The sequence below is a fragment of the Pongo abelii genome, chromosome 2 (genome assembly GCF_028885655.2).
Source record: "Pongo abelii isolate AG06213 chromosome 2, NHGRI_mPonAbe1-v2.0_pri, whole genome shotgun sequence".
NCBI classification, from domain to species: Eukaryota; Metazoa; Chordata; class Mammalia; order Primates; family Hominidae; genus Pongo; species Pongo abelii.
The window spans coordinates 198,477,188-198,495,382 of record NC_085928.1 but is presented as its reverse complement, the minus strand read 5'-3'; the positions used below and the strand labels follow the sequence as shown (position 1 = coordinate 198,495,382).

Genomic DNA, 18,195 nt, shown 5'->3' with positions numbered 1-18,195 from the left:
AAAGGTTCAAGTGAGATAAAGTATATGAAAGTCTTTTATTAAAAAAAGCAATGTTTGCTGGGTGCAGTGGCTCACGCCTGTAATCCCAGCACTTCGGGAGGCCGAGGTGGGCAGATCACGAGGTCAGGTGTTTGAGACCAGCCTGGCCAACATGGTGAAACCCTGTCTCTACTAAAAAAATACAAAAATTAGCCAGGTGTGGTGGCATGTGCCTGTAATCCCAGCTACTCAGGAGGCTGAGGCGGGAGAATGGCTTGAACCCTGGAGGTGGAAGCTGCAGTGAGTGGAGATCCTGCCACTGCACTCCAGCCTGGGCAACAGAGCAAGACCCTGTCTCAAAAAAAAAAAAAGAAAATAAAAGAAAAGATGTCAATTTTGGAATTTGCAGGCTAGGAGGCCCTGTACAAGTCAAACTCACAAAAGTTAATGATAAAATAATGATAATAATAGCTTAACCCCTCAAGGATTGGTATAAACACCCCATGCTATAATACATTTTAAGTTATATAGTAAGAGTACAAAAATGTTTGACTTTTGAATGGATCGAGCAAAATCAGCTATGAACAGAAAACCTTTCTAAAACATTAGAGTTTCAAAGTACTATATTCAGAGATAAAATATGAGTTAGTGCCCTAGGTTTTTGGTGTCGGCATCCTCTACTCCCTTTCACTCCTTCTTTCAGAACAAGGTGTTTCTGTGCCCTTGTTGATTGGATTATGTAAATTACAAAAGAACTGAAAGATTTGTGGGCCCAATAGGGCTTCCTTACCAAATCCATGGACAAAAGGTATATGATACAATCTATGAGGGGTTTGTCAGAAAATCTGCTAGAGGCCAGGATGGAAGATGTGCTAATCTTCCACTAAAGAATTACAAAGAAAACTACCTTGGAGGTTCCTGATTACTAAACATCAACATATATTATTGATGACACTGGCTGCTTTTTGAGGATTTAAGAGTATCTACATTCTCTCATTTGTAAAAAGTCACCGAATGATTTTGTTGCTGTCTATTTAAAAATAAGTAACTGCTTTCATGACAATCGTGAGATCTAAACAAGTTCCTTCAACTCTTGGATCCTCATTTTCATTTCATTAGTTAAATTATACTTGTGCTGTTATAATACATTTTGCAAATTATAAATCACCATGAAATTACAAAGAAGTGATATTTTATTACCAAGGCATTGAATTTTAGAACTGTAAGAGATCTACATGATTATTTAATTCAATCATTCATTTTACAGAAGAAGTTTGTGGGAGTATTTCTTCTGCAAAAAAAATACATATATATATATAATCCTGAACCTTATAATAGCAAGGGATGGGATCATGGGTGAACTCTGGGGAGGCATGGTGCAAATCAAATGTCAGTAACAACTGTGGCAAAACCCAGCACAGAGACCTGCTAGCCCAAAATATCACAACAGTGAAAATATTTACTAAGTTTTAGGACATGTCAATTACATAAAATATTCTTTATGTGCATTATGTCTTTGAAACCTCACAACAATCAATCACCCATTTTACAGAGGATTTAAGTGGGCCACAGAAAGGTTGAGCAGTACGCTACAGTCATGCAGCTAGTAAGCAGGAAGCCAGATGTGAACCCAGGAAGCCTGGAAGAGCACTTGCAGTGTTAACCATCGCATTGTGCTGTCTCTGAAGCTTTCTTTGGCTTAGATAATGCTATCAGAGAGCACGTTTTCTGTGACGAACTCCTCATGGGCAGCAAAGTGAGCTTGAGATACATAGCAAAAGATACCAGGACCTGAGCAGGATACCAGGAACTGCCACAACAAAAAGGGTGAGGGGGTGGGGCAAGGCTCTTTAGAATGGATGTTAGGGGTATTTAATGAAAGTCAATCAAAAGAGCAGTGAAATGATTTAATGAGTTTATGCTTTCTAACAAAAAGGACTCTGCCACAATTCCCAGCACTGCTGGTGACAGTGTGTCATTGAGAAGCAAAGTCACCGATGAAAACACAATGAGGGAGGAAATCGAAGGGGCTTGAGAATTCAACTAGAGACCAATACACATAAGGGCTGGCCACAGCTCCTGCAGCCCTCACCTGGCATACATGTATGGCATGTAAGGGAGGGGCTTTGCTACCTGCCTATGAACCCCCAAGCCATTAGCCTTGAGGACCCAGATTAACCTTGCTGGTCTGCTCTTGACCTATGCATCTAAGGGCAATTCTTCTGCTGGCCTGCATCCCCTAATTACATGTATGGTTGAAGACTGAACGTATATACCCTATGGCCACCCTGCATTTAAATAATTATATATTCCCAATTCAGATAAAAGATAAAGGTTTAAGTGCAAGCTAGCTACCCTGAACAACAGATATCCAGAGCCACTCCTACCAAATATTCTCCCCAAATTCAGTTTTATAGGGCATTTATAAGTCAAAAGCAGACTATCACCACAAAAATTGAGAATATAAAAGGGAAGTAAGCAACAGAAATCCCTCCATGTAGTAGAACTATTGGAAAAAGAAAACTAATATGAAGAATAGAGAAGAAATCCAATTCCATATAGTAGGAGTTCATAAAGAAGAAAAGGGTGAATGAAAGATTAAAATATATTTTCAACATATTATAAGAAAATCTTGACTGGGAGCAGTGGCTCACACCTGTAAACATTGAGAGGCATCAGGGCACGAGAACTGCTTGAGGCCAGGAGTTCAAGATCAGCCTGGCCAAAATAGCAAGACCCTGTCTCTACAAAAATAAAAAATAAAAATAAAAAAATAAATAAATAAGTTGGGCATGGTGGTACACCCCTTTAGTCTCAGCTACTTAGGAGGTTGAGGCAGGAGGATCACCTGAGCTCAGGAGTTCAAGAAAGAAAGAAAGGAAAAAAGGAAAAGAAAAGAAAGAAGAAAATCTCATTTAGATAAAACCTTGACTTGAGTAGAAATAGCAGAATAGGTAAAAAGCGAGCTGTGTCTAGACACAGTTTAGTAAAATTGCTGAATCCCACAAATAAAGCCTATAGACCAAACAAGAAAAATTTACTAAACTGGAAAAAGAATCAGACTGGCATCAGATTTCTCATCTGCTGCACTGAATACTAAATGATACTAAATGATAGTGTGCAAATCTTGGTACAATACTGAAGTAAAGCAAATTTGACCCGAGAATTCTACTTATAGCCAAGTTTTTACTCAAATATGAAGGCAATAATAACTCATTTTAGATATACAAAGACTCAGGAAATACATCATGCATGTAGCCTTCCCATAAAATTACTTAATGAAGTACTATGGCAGAAAAAAGTAACAAAAAAGAAAAGAATCAAGATGATGAATACAAGAAAAAAATAGTAAATAGAAAATAGCACAGCAAACAGGTAAAAGTTACAGTTTATTACTAATGTGGTTATAAAATTTAATGCAAGAAACAATTATCAAAAGAGATTTGCTATAAAGTTAAAAATGTTACAACATATTCTACAAACTATTTTAATAAAATGTGGGATGGAGCAGGGAGGAAAAGAATGTTCAAGCATCATTTGGCGTGTTTATTGGGAGCAGGACGTATAAGCAGATCATAATTTTTCCCTCATAGAGAAATAAATTTGAAAATACCTAATCTGCATCGTCTGATTTGTTTACGTCACTGTTTTTGTTTGTTTGTTTCTTTGAGACAGAGTTTTGCTTTTGTCACCCAGGCTGGAGGGCAATGGTGCAATCTCGGCTCACTGCAGCCTCTGTCTACCGGGTTCAAGCAATTCTCCTGCATCAGCCTCTGGAGTAGCTGGGATTCAGGTACACACAACCACACACAGCAAATTTTTGTATTTTTAGTAACAACGGGGTTTCATCATGTTGGCCAGGCTGGTCTCGAACTCCTTGACCTCAGGTGATCCACCTGCCTCAGCCTCCCAAAGTACTGGGATTACAGGTGTGAGCCACCACGCCCGGCTGACATTACTTTCTTATAAGTAGAAAAAGACCCACTACTTTTTTGTAAGTTAAAATAAAAAAAAAAAAGTATATTTCACCTTTGAAGAAACCACTAAGACTCTTGATGGGATAGACAAATTGGGATAAAACTTTCACTGACTCAGAAAGAACCAACTATATAGTTTCACTTAACTCTGAGCAAAGGAAATTTTCTGAAATATGCAAGCGTAGTATATTACTCCCTATACAGAAACTCAGGAGCTAAGGCAAAGCTAACCTCATCGGTTATCCCTACATTCAACAGAACTACCACCATCAATTCCCCACAAGACTTTTTTTTTTTTTTTTTTTTTTTTTTTTGTCCAGCAGTTAACCAATCTTTCACTGCAGAGGGTATAAATGTGTCACAGATTATTTCAGATATTTCAAGGTAGTGGTGGCAGTGGTAATCAGGTTGATATAGATGAGTAGGTGGGTATGTGTATATATACACATACTCCACTATCAATCTCAGGGGAAAGTTTTACCTCTTTAAGTTCTTAAAAAGTGAAGAGAAACTATGATATTCCATGAAAAGTTTCCTAATGCTAAATGAAATATTGGAATACTCCCCGGGACTCTAGGTCGGCTACTGTCAGCAGGGTTTTTACAAATCCAGACAACAAAAATGTCCATCTTCTTATCTGAATAACCAATCTGATGATGATTAAGAGCAAAAAGCAACCAGGAAAACTGTGACATTCGCTTCTAGAAAGTCAAGATGACCAGAGCCAGTGACATGCCTAACAGCCTACCCAGCCATAAACACACAATGACCTACATATGTGGACCATAAAAGTAGGAGATAATTGCAAAGCAAGCTGCTCCTGCTGCTGCTGCTGCTGCTACTGTTGCTGTCAGGGCCACAAACAAGCTACAAATCAACTGGGGCTTGCTGACCCAAAAGGAACTAGGCAAAGGGCCAGGAAGAAATAAGCATCTCAATCATCTCTTTGGTATGTTTTCATGGATCAAGTTATCCTTGTATTCTCACCCTATAGAAAACAAGCATTTTAGAATACATTAAAGCTTTTGCTGACCATTTTGTTTTTGCCCTGGCAACACTGTCCACTACGTCTAATCTTAACCTCCACAGCCGAGATCTCTTTTCATACCCAGCCTCCTCCTCCTTTATCACAGTAATCGGCAGCAGAAAGACAGACTTTTATGATAAGGTGGTCCAACCCACGTAAAGCCAGTTCAGCTGCCTATTTCTGTGAGTTCATGAATGAACGTGGCCATACTGTGGGTTTGAGTTCTTTATGTCTAAAAGTAAAATCCTGTTGTTATATACCTGAGATCATCATAGTCCTAGATGGAATCACAAGACAAAAATTCCAGTGCTGGCCATGTGCGGTGGCTCACGCCTGTAATCCTGAGGCGGGAGGATCACGAGGGCAGGAGATTGAGACCATCCCAGCTAACACAGTGAAACCCCGTCTCTACTAAAAATAAAAAAATAAAAAAAATTAGCCGAGCATGGTGGCGGGCGTCTGCAGTCCCAGCTACTCAGGAGGCTAAGGCAGGAGCATGGCATGAACCCAGGAGGTAGAGCTTGCAGTGAGCCGAGATCACACCACTGCACTCCAGCCTGGGCAACAGAGCGAGACTCCGTCTCAAAAAAAAAAAAAAATTCTAGTGCCAGTTTTGCTAAAACTTGAATTGATTTTCAAATTATCATCGTTAAACTAAACACATAAAATTAGTAAGTAGGAAAATGAGGCCGGGCATGGTGGCTCACACCTGTAATCCTAGCACTTCATGGGGCTGAGGTGGGCAGATCACCCGAGGTCAGGAGTCCAAGACCAGACTGGCCTATGTGGCGAAACCCCATCTCTACTAAAAATACAACAAATTAGCCAGGCATGGTGGAGCATGCTTGTAAAGTCCCAGCTACGCGGTAGGCTGAGACAGGAGAATCGCTTGAACCCAGGAGGAAGAGGCTGGGAGACACAGCAAGACTCTGTCTCAAAAAAAAAAGAAAAAAGATTATAAGCCAGTATTCATCATACACATATATGAGACTTGAATTGTTTTCACAAGAATAGATGCTCAAGAGCTTTTGGAGGCTGACTTTAAAATAAACAATTTCAGAGATTTCTCTACTTTTCCACTAATTCTGGGCATAGCTCATGTTACTCTGTGCTTACTCACTCCTTTGAAAAGTAACATCTTTCAGTAGCTTTACTCATCAACTCCTTGAGACATACAGCACCTATCTCTCTCCTGGCCTGATCATTCCTCTGACTTTGCATCATTTTTTAAAAGGGGAAAGAAAATCAATGTGAGGACATCATAAAGGGACACATTTCTACTCAATAACAAAGAGAAATGTTTAACATTTGAAGTAATCACCAATGCACAAAACCCTTCTGTTTTCTAATGAGGAGGGACTGGAGTTACATTAGCAAGCCTGTCCATTTTGCAGGACCAAACAGAAAAGGAGAGATGAAAACCAGAGGTATGCAAATACTGAATAGTAGGCAAATAAAAGCAAGCCACAGGACTGGGAAACAAACAGAGAAGCAGAATTAGAAGTTGTCAACTGGAAGTCACCAAGAAAAGGCGAACAAAGATATCATAAAAAGAGGAAGTTAAACATTGAGCCCCTGAATTCAAAGCCATCAGATGTCAGCAGGTAAGTCCCCACGGATCTGAAGGAAGTCTACCAGACAACTCAGAAGTGTTTGCATGGGGTTTCCTGCAAGTGCAACATGTTTTGCCTTAATTTATGTTAACAGTATCACTTGGCATCCAACAACAGGTCTGGGGATATCACCCTTATATTTAAAATAATAACAAGCCCCTACAATAAATTGTCAGTGGTTTCAGAACAAAGAGTAGGTTCCACAGCTAGAAACACAAGGCCTATCACACTTACTTTGAGCTCTCCTTCCTCTGTGCTTTAATTCTTTTATTTTATTGCTGAAAAATCCACTCCTCTATCTGAAAATTAAGGTCCCACCCAGCCATCAAAGTTCAGTTCAATTTAAATTGTTTCTATGAATCCTTCTTACCTCTCTCCAGTCACAATTAATTCACTTCCCTCACTCTCCACCCCTAACTTAGGACTTAGATTATGCTTCTGATCAACGTATGATGACTAAAGCATAATTTACCATAAAACGACTTAAATGACTGTATATATGCATCTTCCGAATGTGATTCTGAGTACTGTATCTTATCCATCTCCTTATCCTGCAGCACTGCCTCACCTATCATAATTACCCATAAACATTTTGTTATACTAGATTCAAACAATAGAAAGGAACTTGAATGTATTAACTCTAATTCTCTTCCAAGTCCGAAATTCTGAGACACGTATCTTCTTTGTAACTACCCTGAGCAATGTTATATAATACTAATACTTGCCTATGGCCTGGCTGAAAAGAGGAAGAAATTACCAACTGTAGGGTCAAATAAGAATAAAATTAACTGGCTGGGCGCGGTGGCTTATGCCTGTAATCCCAGCACTTTGGGAGGCCAAGGCAGGTGGATCACAAGGTCAGGAGTTTGAGACCAACCTGGCCAATATAGTGAAAGCCCGTTTCTACTGAAAATACAAAAAATTAGCCAGGCGTGGTGGTGGGTGCCTGTAGTCCCAGCTACTCAGGAGGCTGAGGCAGGAGAATCGCTTGAACCCGGGAGGTGTAGGTTGCAGTGAGCCAAGATCAGGCCACTGCACAGCAGCCTGGGTGACAGAGCGAGACTCTGTCTCAAAATAAATAAATAAGTAAATAAATAAAACTAACTGACTGTCCCAAGACTGAGACTCAGAGCATTAAACCTATGATGCCAAGTTCTAAGGCTATAATCACTAGCATATATGTCTCCTTATAAGAAGCATTCAATTTACACTGAATGAATGAAGAACAAATGAATTAATAAAGTGACTGTTGAAGTGTCACTACAAACATCACAGGCATGGAGGTCACGTTGATCCTGACAGAAAAGCAAACCAAATCCCTCACCTGTTTTCCAAGTTTCATCTTTCCACATGAAAACAAGAATTGTTAAACCAAGAATCCTTAAGGCTAAATATTTATTTGCCTTTTTTGAAGAAATAAAAGCTTATAGCATATATCAAAAATTCACACAGTCAAGCAAAATTCCGGCATCACCTGGTCCTTCCAAATAAAAACGTGTAACCCACTGCAATGAATCTCAGAGCCTTGCAGTCTGATAGAACACTAAAGCAAAACCAAGTTCATGGGTCATCTGGGACAGCAGGAAGAAGATCAAGGCCAGGAGTCAAGATTTTTCAAATTCAGTAAGACCTCTGTCAGAAACCAGAGGATCCATCCCTTCTTGGGTCTCAGTTTCCCCATTTCCAAAAAAAAGGGAAATTAATTTAGCAAATACTTGAAAGGACTGTAACTAGATGCCTGGCGCCAGAGTTGGACTAAATGATCTCTAAGGTCCGTTTCTGCTCTCAAAATCTTACAACTCTTATAATCACTCTTAGTAGACGTTCTTTTGGCTCTGACCTGAAACTCTGGCTGGAAACATAAACAGTCTTCTACATAAAAACACACATTTACCAGCTATAATTTGGACTTGGCAACATGAGGTTTTACCATAGCTGAGAGGAAAATGTGCAGAATTTTCTCCAGTGATCATGCTACTTTAGGCTATACCATGGCTCATTTCTATAGGTGGTACAAACCTGGGCCAGAGCAGGGCCAAGCCACTATCACATCTGAGTCACTTCTACACAAGGGGAGGGCATGTTCATTTTCTTTTGAGCGTATCAACAATCTTCCATACGAAGCATCTCAAAAATAACAGGCCTCTCCCTACCAGATTTGTCCTTTTCCACTTGGCAAACTGTATTTTATTTTTTATCTTCCTCCCTTCTGTTTTACAGAGAACATAAGCCAACATGGCAACAGGCGTTTTGTTTATTTCCTTCCTCTTCAAAAACAAAGCCATGGCTTGAGTACATCTAACAGAACAAGGTCCACCCAAAAACAACTCTTCATTATCTTTTGAAAGCCCCATGTTTGAATTTTTTAATGGAACCCACTGGAAAATCCTTACTATTCTTCTTACATATTAATAGTGATTATTAATATAACATCAAAATATTTGTATAGCCCTTTCAGTTTAATACTTTCAAGTCCATCTGTATTTCATTTAATTGTAAGAGGTATATATATTTGTTTTGTTTCTAATGAAGAGAAAACTGGGACTCAGCATGCATTGCTCAAGATCACACAACTAGAATAATCTATGTAACTAGTTTTCAATCACCAGTCTTCTGTCACTACTTCAAATAACATTGTGAGAACTAAAGATTTAAAATGCAACAAAATAGTTTCTACAACAATCTAAGAGAGGAAACAGAGTCAGTGACTTTAAAAATTGTACATATTAAACAATATGCAAAAAACCAACCTCAGCAAAGTAAGACCAAAGGTATATTAAAGCCAAAGCTAAGGATTTCTTCATTTTATTAAAAAATGACTAAAACTAAGAAAAATCACTCATATTGGTTTTATTTGCCAAGGGTTCTATCTGTTGCATAAAATAAATGCAAACTTTATAGGACTCTCATTCATCACTGGCATCTGATAGTTGATTTTATTAGCATACACCAAAATAAAATGCAAGAAATTCATGGCCTATATTTGCAATACACATATTTTTCAATAGCCTTAAAAGATCTAGACTCCAGAAACTGAATTGGTACTTACTGGTTACAACTGCAATTTACTGATTTCAAATGATAGATAATATCAAAAGCCTTTTCCACTTCTTAATATCTACTCTATGAAAATACACTCCCCAAGAAATCTCTAGAGCTCATTCCCTCCTCTCCTTCTTCAAGCCCTCATTTAAGTGTCACCTTCTCAGTGGGGCCATATTGATGATGCCCATCCTAGTAGGTAAGCCTTGACCTCCTCCCTGTTTCCCCACTTATCCACTCTAATGTACTTTGTAATGTATGTATCTTGTTTATTTCCACTAGTCCCACTAACTTTTACGTTCCCTGAGGACAGAGTGGTGTCTGTCTTTTTTGCTATAACATTCCTAGTGCTTGAATAATGCCCACGTAGGAATACAGAATATTTGTTGAGTGAATGAATCATTTCTTTCTTTGTCTCCTTCAACCTCAAATTTAGGAGAAAGGCAAATAATAGAACAAACCATTTAAGCAGTTGTTCCCTAAGACTTTTTCTCTTTTACACTTCTTATTATAGGATATTTTAAACATATACAAAGGTATATGTTTAAAAGACTGTATGCCCATATCAAAATATCTCATGTATGCCATAAATACATATACCTACTTGTAGCTACAAAAATTAAAAAAAAAAAAATACTGTAAAACAAATGATAAAATTAATGAGCAATAATTCAGTATATTGTATGTTCCACAAATGATATTAGGTATTTTTTAAAAGGTAGACTGAATAACAGAATAAACTTCCATGCACCCAACAGTTATCAAAGCATAACCAACCCTATTTCACCCATGTTCTCACTCAGTAGTTTCCAACCCTTATTATTTTGAAAAAAATTACCAGACACTATTCCATTTTATCTACAAATATTTCCAATGTTTCTCTGAAAGACAAAGAAGACTCGTTTTTTTCTTCAATATATCTATACGAACATAGTCACACCTAAAACTATAACAATAATTCTATTACTTTATTAGATTTTCTTCTTGACATAAGGCACTTCTTCGGCTTAAATGGTGGCAGCTTTCAGCAGTTACCGATGATCACAGTCTGAGAACCACTTCTAATGTCACATCTGATTCCAGCCCCGAGTTACTTTGCAATTACCACTCTCTGCAACCCAAGAGTTCTATATAATTGATATGTATAATGTGCACCCTTGAACTTACCCAGAAGAGAAAATCCTAAGGATATTTGATGTTGCTTTTGCTAGAAAAATGTTGCTGACCAAAAGGATCCACATTAACCAACTACAGCCTTAAAATGTCAGCCGTACTCACTTGAATGCAATGTTTGTAGATAGAGAACATGGCAATAAAAAGACATGACTGTATGTCCTCCAAAATAACAAGGAAATGTTGCCTTCTCAAATAGTATTCCTAAAAAAAAATGGCTTTGGGATCTGAAACAAAATTAGTAGGCAAAAGTATTTTGAGGGCTTCAGAGGGTAAGCCAGCAGAACTCTGGGAAGCTTGAGTTGGGTATGTTGCATTAAAGTACCTTAGATCTTCGTAAGTTGTAAAGCTCTCAATAGGCTCTGGATAAATGTTTATCCAGCACAGAAGCAATCATGAAATTCATGAGCTCCCTAGGATGGCTTATAAACATGACTTTAACTTCAGCTCTTACCTGTACTTTGAAAGCCTCTTCGTCAAGAGGCGGTGGAGGAGGAAAGTTTCCAGAAATAGATGGAAGGGCACTGGAATCATCTAGAGGTGGAGGTGGGGGTGGAAGAAAGTCACCTACAGAAAAGAAGTAAACAACATGAAGTTAATAAGGATGCAATGTTATAGTACTCATGATATATTTGCTGGCATTTTACTTCTTTATAATTGGCTTTGACACATAATTTTTTGTGTTGTATAGCAATTATTCCCCATCTTAGTTTAATTAGTAGCCTTAATTAGTAGTCTTAACTTTCAGAAGAAAGAGTATTGGACTTGATATTTAGAAATGGTAGAAAAGCTAGTCTAGAGGGGTCAATATATTAAGCAAAGCAAAGAATGAGCTTGGGTGGGAGATAGGGTTACTGAATTTTATACACCTTGGTGCTTGCCCTCAATACATTTTCAATCAAATAGAGGAGGAAAAAAAATTGTACAAAACTAAAGATAATACAAGGTGCAATTTATGAAGATGCATGAATAACCTCTGGAAACTAAGATAAAGTGGAGGATCATGGAAGTCTCAGTGGATCATATAATTTTCCTGAAACGTGATGTAGAAAGTACGTCCATCCTTGGTACAGAGACAGGAGAATGTAGGCATGGAGAGCAGAAAGTTCAGAGCATAGAGAATAAAAAGCAAGTCATGACATAGGAAAAACATGGGACACAGGAATGTAAAATAATGCCAGTGGGTTATAAAAATTAGATATGTGATAAAATTAAGCTTTTTACATGTTGCACATCAAAAAAAGGGTTTGAATTTTATCATGCATGCAGCAGAGATCCACCAAGGATTTCTGAGAAACACTTGGTTATAATACGATTTACTAAAGACTAATTTAAAAGTCCATGCAGGACAGATTAGGAGAAATGAATAAGAAACACCCAATTTAGAAATCTATACATAATCCAGGCAAGAAGTAATGAGACTTTGGGATACTGAGAAAAACCTAGCATCTCTTACCAACAAGAGTAGCACACTGCTGTTAGAGTTATTGAGGGAGTGAATCTAATCTCTGTGATCTAAGTTATACACATATATCCAAGAGCTTTATGGTTCCTGGAATGAAACCTTTTTAAATAGTCTGCAAAAAATTGTATTGGGGAAACAGAAACTTCTACCTTTTAACCTTTTCTTTATTTGTAATTTTCCTATTAAAAATAATGTTTTTGATGTGTTGGAGAAGAGATCTTTTCTATTTATGGATGAGTAGCTTTTCCTTGCATTTTAGTTGCTCAACACTTTGTGGGTTAGGGCAGCAGTCTCCATCATTAAGTGAGTTGCTTTTGGATATTATCAAAACATCACAGTTTAGGCCCTGAGAAATAGAAGTATAAGAATGGAAGAGTGAGCACAGTAGAATGACTGTGAGTAGGTTTTGTTGTTCTGATACACCTTTGAAATGGTTCAGTTTGCCTCTATTTGCCTTATAAATAACAGTCTTAGAATTGAAAGTGTAGCTAAGCCAAGAACTGTCAGATCTAGCCCCAAGCCAAATTCAGACTGTTAAGCAATCACAAGCACTATCTCTCGAGTACTCTGCTTACTAGACTCGCACCATGCCAGGCAGTGTGCTAAGATTTTCATACACTGCCACCGAATCATACAACAACCTTCGATGCTGATGGTTCTCAAACTTTAGAGTTCATCAACATCTCTGGAATGTCTTATTAAAATACAGATTTTTGGGTCTTGGATCCAGAGATTCTGATTCAGTAGGTCTGGGGAGAACTCCAATAATTTTCATTTCTAATAAATCCCTGTGTGATTGATGCCTTTGGGTCTGACAGCACACTTTAATAACCACTGCATGTTGTTACTACTTTAGACCCACAGGATAAGAAACGTTCAATAACTTACATCATAAAGAAAATTTTCTACTCCTCTTATTCTCTGGGTGCACAAATCTGGGAAAATAATTTGTCCATATCCTTATGATGATTATAAATCCCATAAACCTGTATGCATTCCATTCAGTAGTTTTAAACATTGGTTAAATACCAGAATCACCAAAGAAACACATTTGAAAATGCTGATGTCCAAATTCCATCTCACAGCAATCCAATCAGAATCTTGGGGACAGAAGACAGGGAGTGAGGGGGTCAGGCACCAGGACACCTATAAAACCTAAGAGATTCGAACCTGCAGCCAGGACTGAGAAACTTTCATCTGGCCACAGACTGCATGAAAAAATATTTCATACCTGTTAATTAAAAAGAGCTGTCAAGAAGTTCTTTACTGCCTTTAAAGGTCATATGTATGAAAACAATGCTCACAATGAGATCTTAGGCAATGAGGCAAAAAAGGTTTAGGTTGCTGTTCACAACCTAATTTCCAGGTTCAAATGTTCAATCTGAACCTATGTTGTATGAGTCTGTTCTCTCACTGCTATGAATAACTGCCTGAGAATGGGCAATTTATAAAGAAAAAGAGGTTTAATTGACTCACAGTTCTGCAGCCTTGACAGGAAGCATAGCTAGAGGGCTTCAGGAAACTTACAATCACGGCAGAAGGTGAAGGGGAAGCAAGCACGTCTTACATAGTGGCAGGAAAGAGAGAGCATGAAGGGGGAGCTGCCATACACATTTAAACCATCAGATCTTGTGAGAACACACTCACTATCACGAGAACAGCATGGAGGAACCACCCCCATGATCCAATCCCCTCCCGCCAGATCCCTCCCTTGACACATTGGGATTACAATTCAAGACGAAATTTGGGTGGGGACACAGAGCTAAGCCATATTACTATGTCTTCTTCATACCCACTTTATAAAAGTATCCTGGGTCCCCTCTTATACTTCATCAGATTCTGTTACATCATGGGAAATTTTCAGAGCATTAGACAGTATCAGAACTGAACAAAATCTTGGAGATCATATTATCAAACAGAGGCCCTGGGTGATTGATGTGATTGGGTCTGAGATCACACTTTGAGAACCACAACATGTTATTCCTACTTTAGACCCACAAGATTGGAAAGGTTCAATAAACTATGTCATAAAGAAGCTACATGAAAAGTCCAAAATGTCACAACAAATAAGTCTTAAAAAGTACAACTGTCTGTCCCTTCCAAATATATCCTTCTATACTCTGTTTGTCTAATAGAACTTAGACATAGTGAGGCACAGGCTGATGACAATCCTGGGAGGGTCAAAAAGAACAAAAAAGAAAAGTGGAATGTTTTTGGTTTTTTAAGAAACAACTTGAAAAGATGGATTCTATATTCTAAGCATGAAAAGGCAGATGTTTAAAAGCCCTTGTGATAAACACATAATTATCTGCTTTATTTAGATCAATTATTAAGTCAGACCAAAGTTTTCAGTTCTTTAAGCTTAACCATCAAAGGGTCCTTACTGCATTCCTTAGAGAGGAGCTCACGTTTTCAAAAGATGTAGAGGAACGGGCAAATGTCTCAAAAACAGATACAAATCTGATAAAAGGAGAGGAAATGGCTCCCTTGGAGAGAGGCATAAACTAACTGGGAAGGTTTCAATGAAAAACTGCTAATAATTATCCTAAATCAGACTAAAAGTTTAAGAGAATTCTAACTTAGAGCTCATCATTTTAATAGACAAGTAAATAAAGGAAAATGCCTCTAAGTTGCTGTGAAAATAAGTTCAGCTTTAGAGAGAAGGCAGAATTATCATGTTTAAGAAAAATGGGAAAATGAAAAGAACTGTATTTATATGAGTAGAAGAAGGGGGAAGGAGGTCTTCTCCATTCTAATAGATTTCTGAAAACAGTGAAAGAATGAAAGAGCATGGGGCTTTGATTCCTAGGTGGTGATCCTTTTGGAGGAAAGCCCCTGGATGAAATGAAATGCAGTACCTTCCAGCCAGCACAGCTAAGCTGTAGACCTTCGTATTAGTGCATGCTCTGTCCTCTCTGCCTTGCCTCCCAGATTCTGTGACCTACAGGGAAATTGCAACTCACCTCCCAGACTCTGAGACGTACAGGCAAGCTTTTAAACAAAACAAAACAAAATGTCATCCGGCAATTGGCAGCGATATATCAAATCTAAAATGGAAATGTCCAGTTTTAGAAGCAGTAGAGTGGTCATAGACACGTGCCTTCAGACCTGGTCCCTCCATACTCCTCCACTCATCCTCCAAATCCTACCTACATACAAAATATATTTATGCCTCAATTTTCATGTAAAATGGTTTATTCAAAGTTACATAGCTGGTGAAATACAGAGCAGGAAATGGATTCTCACTCTCTTGGAGAGATGCTGAGACGTATCTTGCTTGATTTGCTCCATATGAACCCAAATCATTCAGCTAATATTCAAAAGGTTTTTGCTGTGTGCAAGAGGTAGCAGCAAGAAACAGTTAAATGAGGAGTTGGACAAATCAAGTATTCCATCTCTGATTCCCAAACACTACTTTCTGCCAATTTACTTCAGAAAACAGCCTGTTAGGCATATTGTTAACTCGAAAAGGGAGTGAGGAAAAACTCCGAAGGACCTAGCTATGCATATTTTCTCAAGCTCTCCCTTTTAGTCTAGGGGTAAAAAGGATGCGGCAGTGAGAAGCAGGGATGGTTAGCTGGGACCAGCTGAGCTATTCCCCACTGTGGTTACCCTAACACTTGCGTCCGTCAGATACGAAAGGCATCTACCTAACGCAGAGCTTGCTTATCCCTTTATGAAACAAAGGCCCCCATCAGAGGGTGAAGATAACAAGAATTTACCTGCAAAGTAAGTAAATTACTAGTTATGGGTAACTGTGGTAGAAAAATACATGGGAACAATTCAACTCTGACTATCAACAAAGTTTGGATTCATTTACTGTTGTACAAAAAGAAAACAAAGAAAGCATCACGCTCTTCTTCATCTAAATACCCATATAAAACCTACACACACATCCAAGGATTTAGATAGCAGCCCTTTTTGTGCCTCATATACAGTTCTATCAGAGCACCTGTAATACTTGATTGTATTTGTGTGTTATGATCACTCCCTCCCGGTTAGAACTGCAGCTTCTTACAAGTAGAGTCCACTCATGATTTATCTTTATATGCCCATCTCTAGTCACAGGTTTGGGCCAGAACATCCTCAGTAACTGTAGGTCACAAGACTGAAAAATAAAAACCCATTCAATTCCTTAACTAATGTTTTAATAAATGACCTGCTGTCTTTGACCCGTACATCTCAAATGTCAATGTTCCAATCATCAGGGAATCTAGATCAAATGCAGACTCTGATTCAGGTCCACACTGGGGCCAGAGATTCTGCACTTCCAACATGCTCTCAGGTGTTGCTGACATAGACCCACGGGCTGCACTGGCAGTGACATGTCTCTAGCTTCTGCTGGCTGGCAGCTATTGCTTCTCCCACTTTGTTGAGGGGAGAATTTTTGGTTGTTGGAGGAAAATCTAACTATTAAGGTAAACATAAAACCATGTAGATACTCCACAAGTTAACTTTCTAAATTATGAAGTCAAAAGAGACTGGGTTAGAATACACACACATACACACATACACACACACACACACACACACACAGGGTGAACACTTTTTAAATCATGGTTAGCAAAGCATAAGTGTCAAGTAAAGACAGTTATTCATTTCCATTAATAGTAACTACTGCCCGGGTGCATGGCTCACGCCTGTTACCCCAGCACTTTGGGAGGTCGAGGCAAGTGGATCAGGAGGTCAGGAGTTCAAGATCAGCCTGGGCAACAGGGTGAAACCCAGTCTCTACTAAAAATACAAAAATTAGCCAGTCGTGGTAGTGGGCGCCTGTAATCCCAGCTACTCAGCAGGCTGAGGCAGAGAATTGCTTGAACCAGGAGGCGGAGGTTGCAGTGAGCCAAGATGGAGCCACTGCACTCCAGCATGGGTGACAGAGCAAGACTCCATCTCCAAACAACAACAAAAAAAAACAAAACAAAAAACAAAATAGTAACTAATACAGAAAAAAATATATATGTTTGAAAGAAAAATAGTACGAAATTTTAAGTCCAAAAACTTAAAACACAAACCCCAGCTCTACCCTTTACTTCAGGCAAGGCAATTCTATAGTCCCAGACCCAGTTTTCCTCCCCTATGAAATGAGGATAACCACAGCTACTTCACAGTGTCAATCTGTGGATCAAAGCAGCTAACACAGAAACTCTGAAATTTTTGACCACAACCTAGATTAAAAAAATATATTTTATATAATGTGGTAATATTGCTATCTAGATACGTACACGTACATGTATACTAGAAAAAAAGGGTTCATGAAACCATACCTACTATATAAATAAAACACACATTGAAATGTTCTGTTATTTAAAAAAAAAAAATTGGTTCTGACCCACTAAATTGACTGTGACCCAGAAATAGGTCTCAATTTACATTTTGAACATAACTGAGCTACATTACGTGCAAGTGATTAGTACAATGTCTACATTATACATGACAATGCTTTCTTTTCCCTTATGCACAAGAGGGCAACTGAATCTAAACTTGATCGCTCAGAGGAGACTAAGCTCCCTGAACAAGGTCCCTTAAAGAGAAAAAGTGAGAGGATAAAACAAAGGTAACAGCAGTGATGATCTCCATAAGGCAATGGAATTACGCCACAGCTATAATGTACACTCCACAGACTACAGGCAATTTATTATGAAGCTAAATAAAGGAAGATTTCACTTACAATTTCAACTTCAACTCCATCTTCAATTTGCATCAAAATACGTGTGCCACCAAGAAAACTGTACCAGAAAGCACCTTAGGTGAAATATTTTTAAATGAAGCATTCAAGGCCTAGGACAGCATGTAGAACGTTATCATTTCTTTAATAATGTATATACATATATGTATGTATTATCACAGACTATCTTTTAAATGGAGTCCCAAACTATTGATAACAGCAAGTTGCCTCTATGAAGCTAAATTTTGCAA

General features: G+C 38.4%; 1 protein-coding gene across 13 annotated transcripts in view; it reads right to left on the bottom strand.

Annotated features, from left to right (window-relative positions):
- Nucleotides 1–18,195, bottom strand: part of LPP (LIM domain containing preferred translocation partner in lipoma) — a 741,130-nt gene that overhangs the window by 397,370 nt on the left and 325,565 nt on the right. For all 13 annotated transcript variants that reach the window (XM_063722385.1, XM_063722384.1, XM_024244471.3 and 10 more), the window contains one exon: nucleotides 11,266–11,378. In XM_063722385.1, the coding sequence (XP_063578455.1) occupies nucleotides 11,266–11,378 (113 nt within the window). The remainder of the gene's footprint in view (nucleotides 1–11,265; nucleotides 11,379–18,195) is intronic.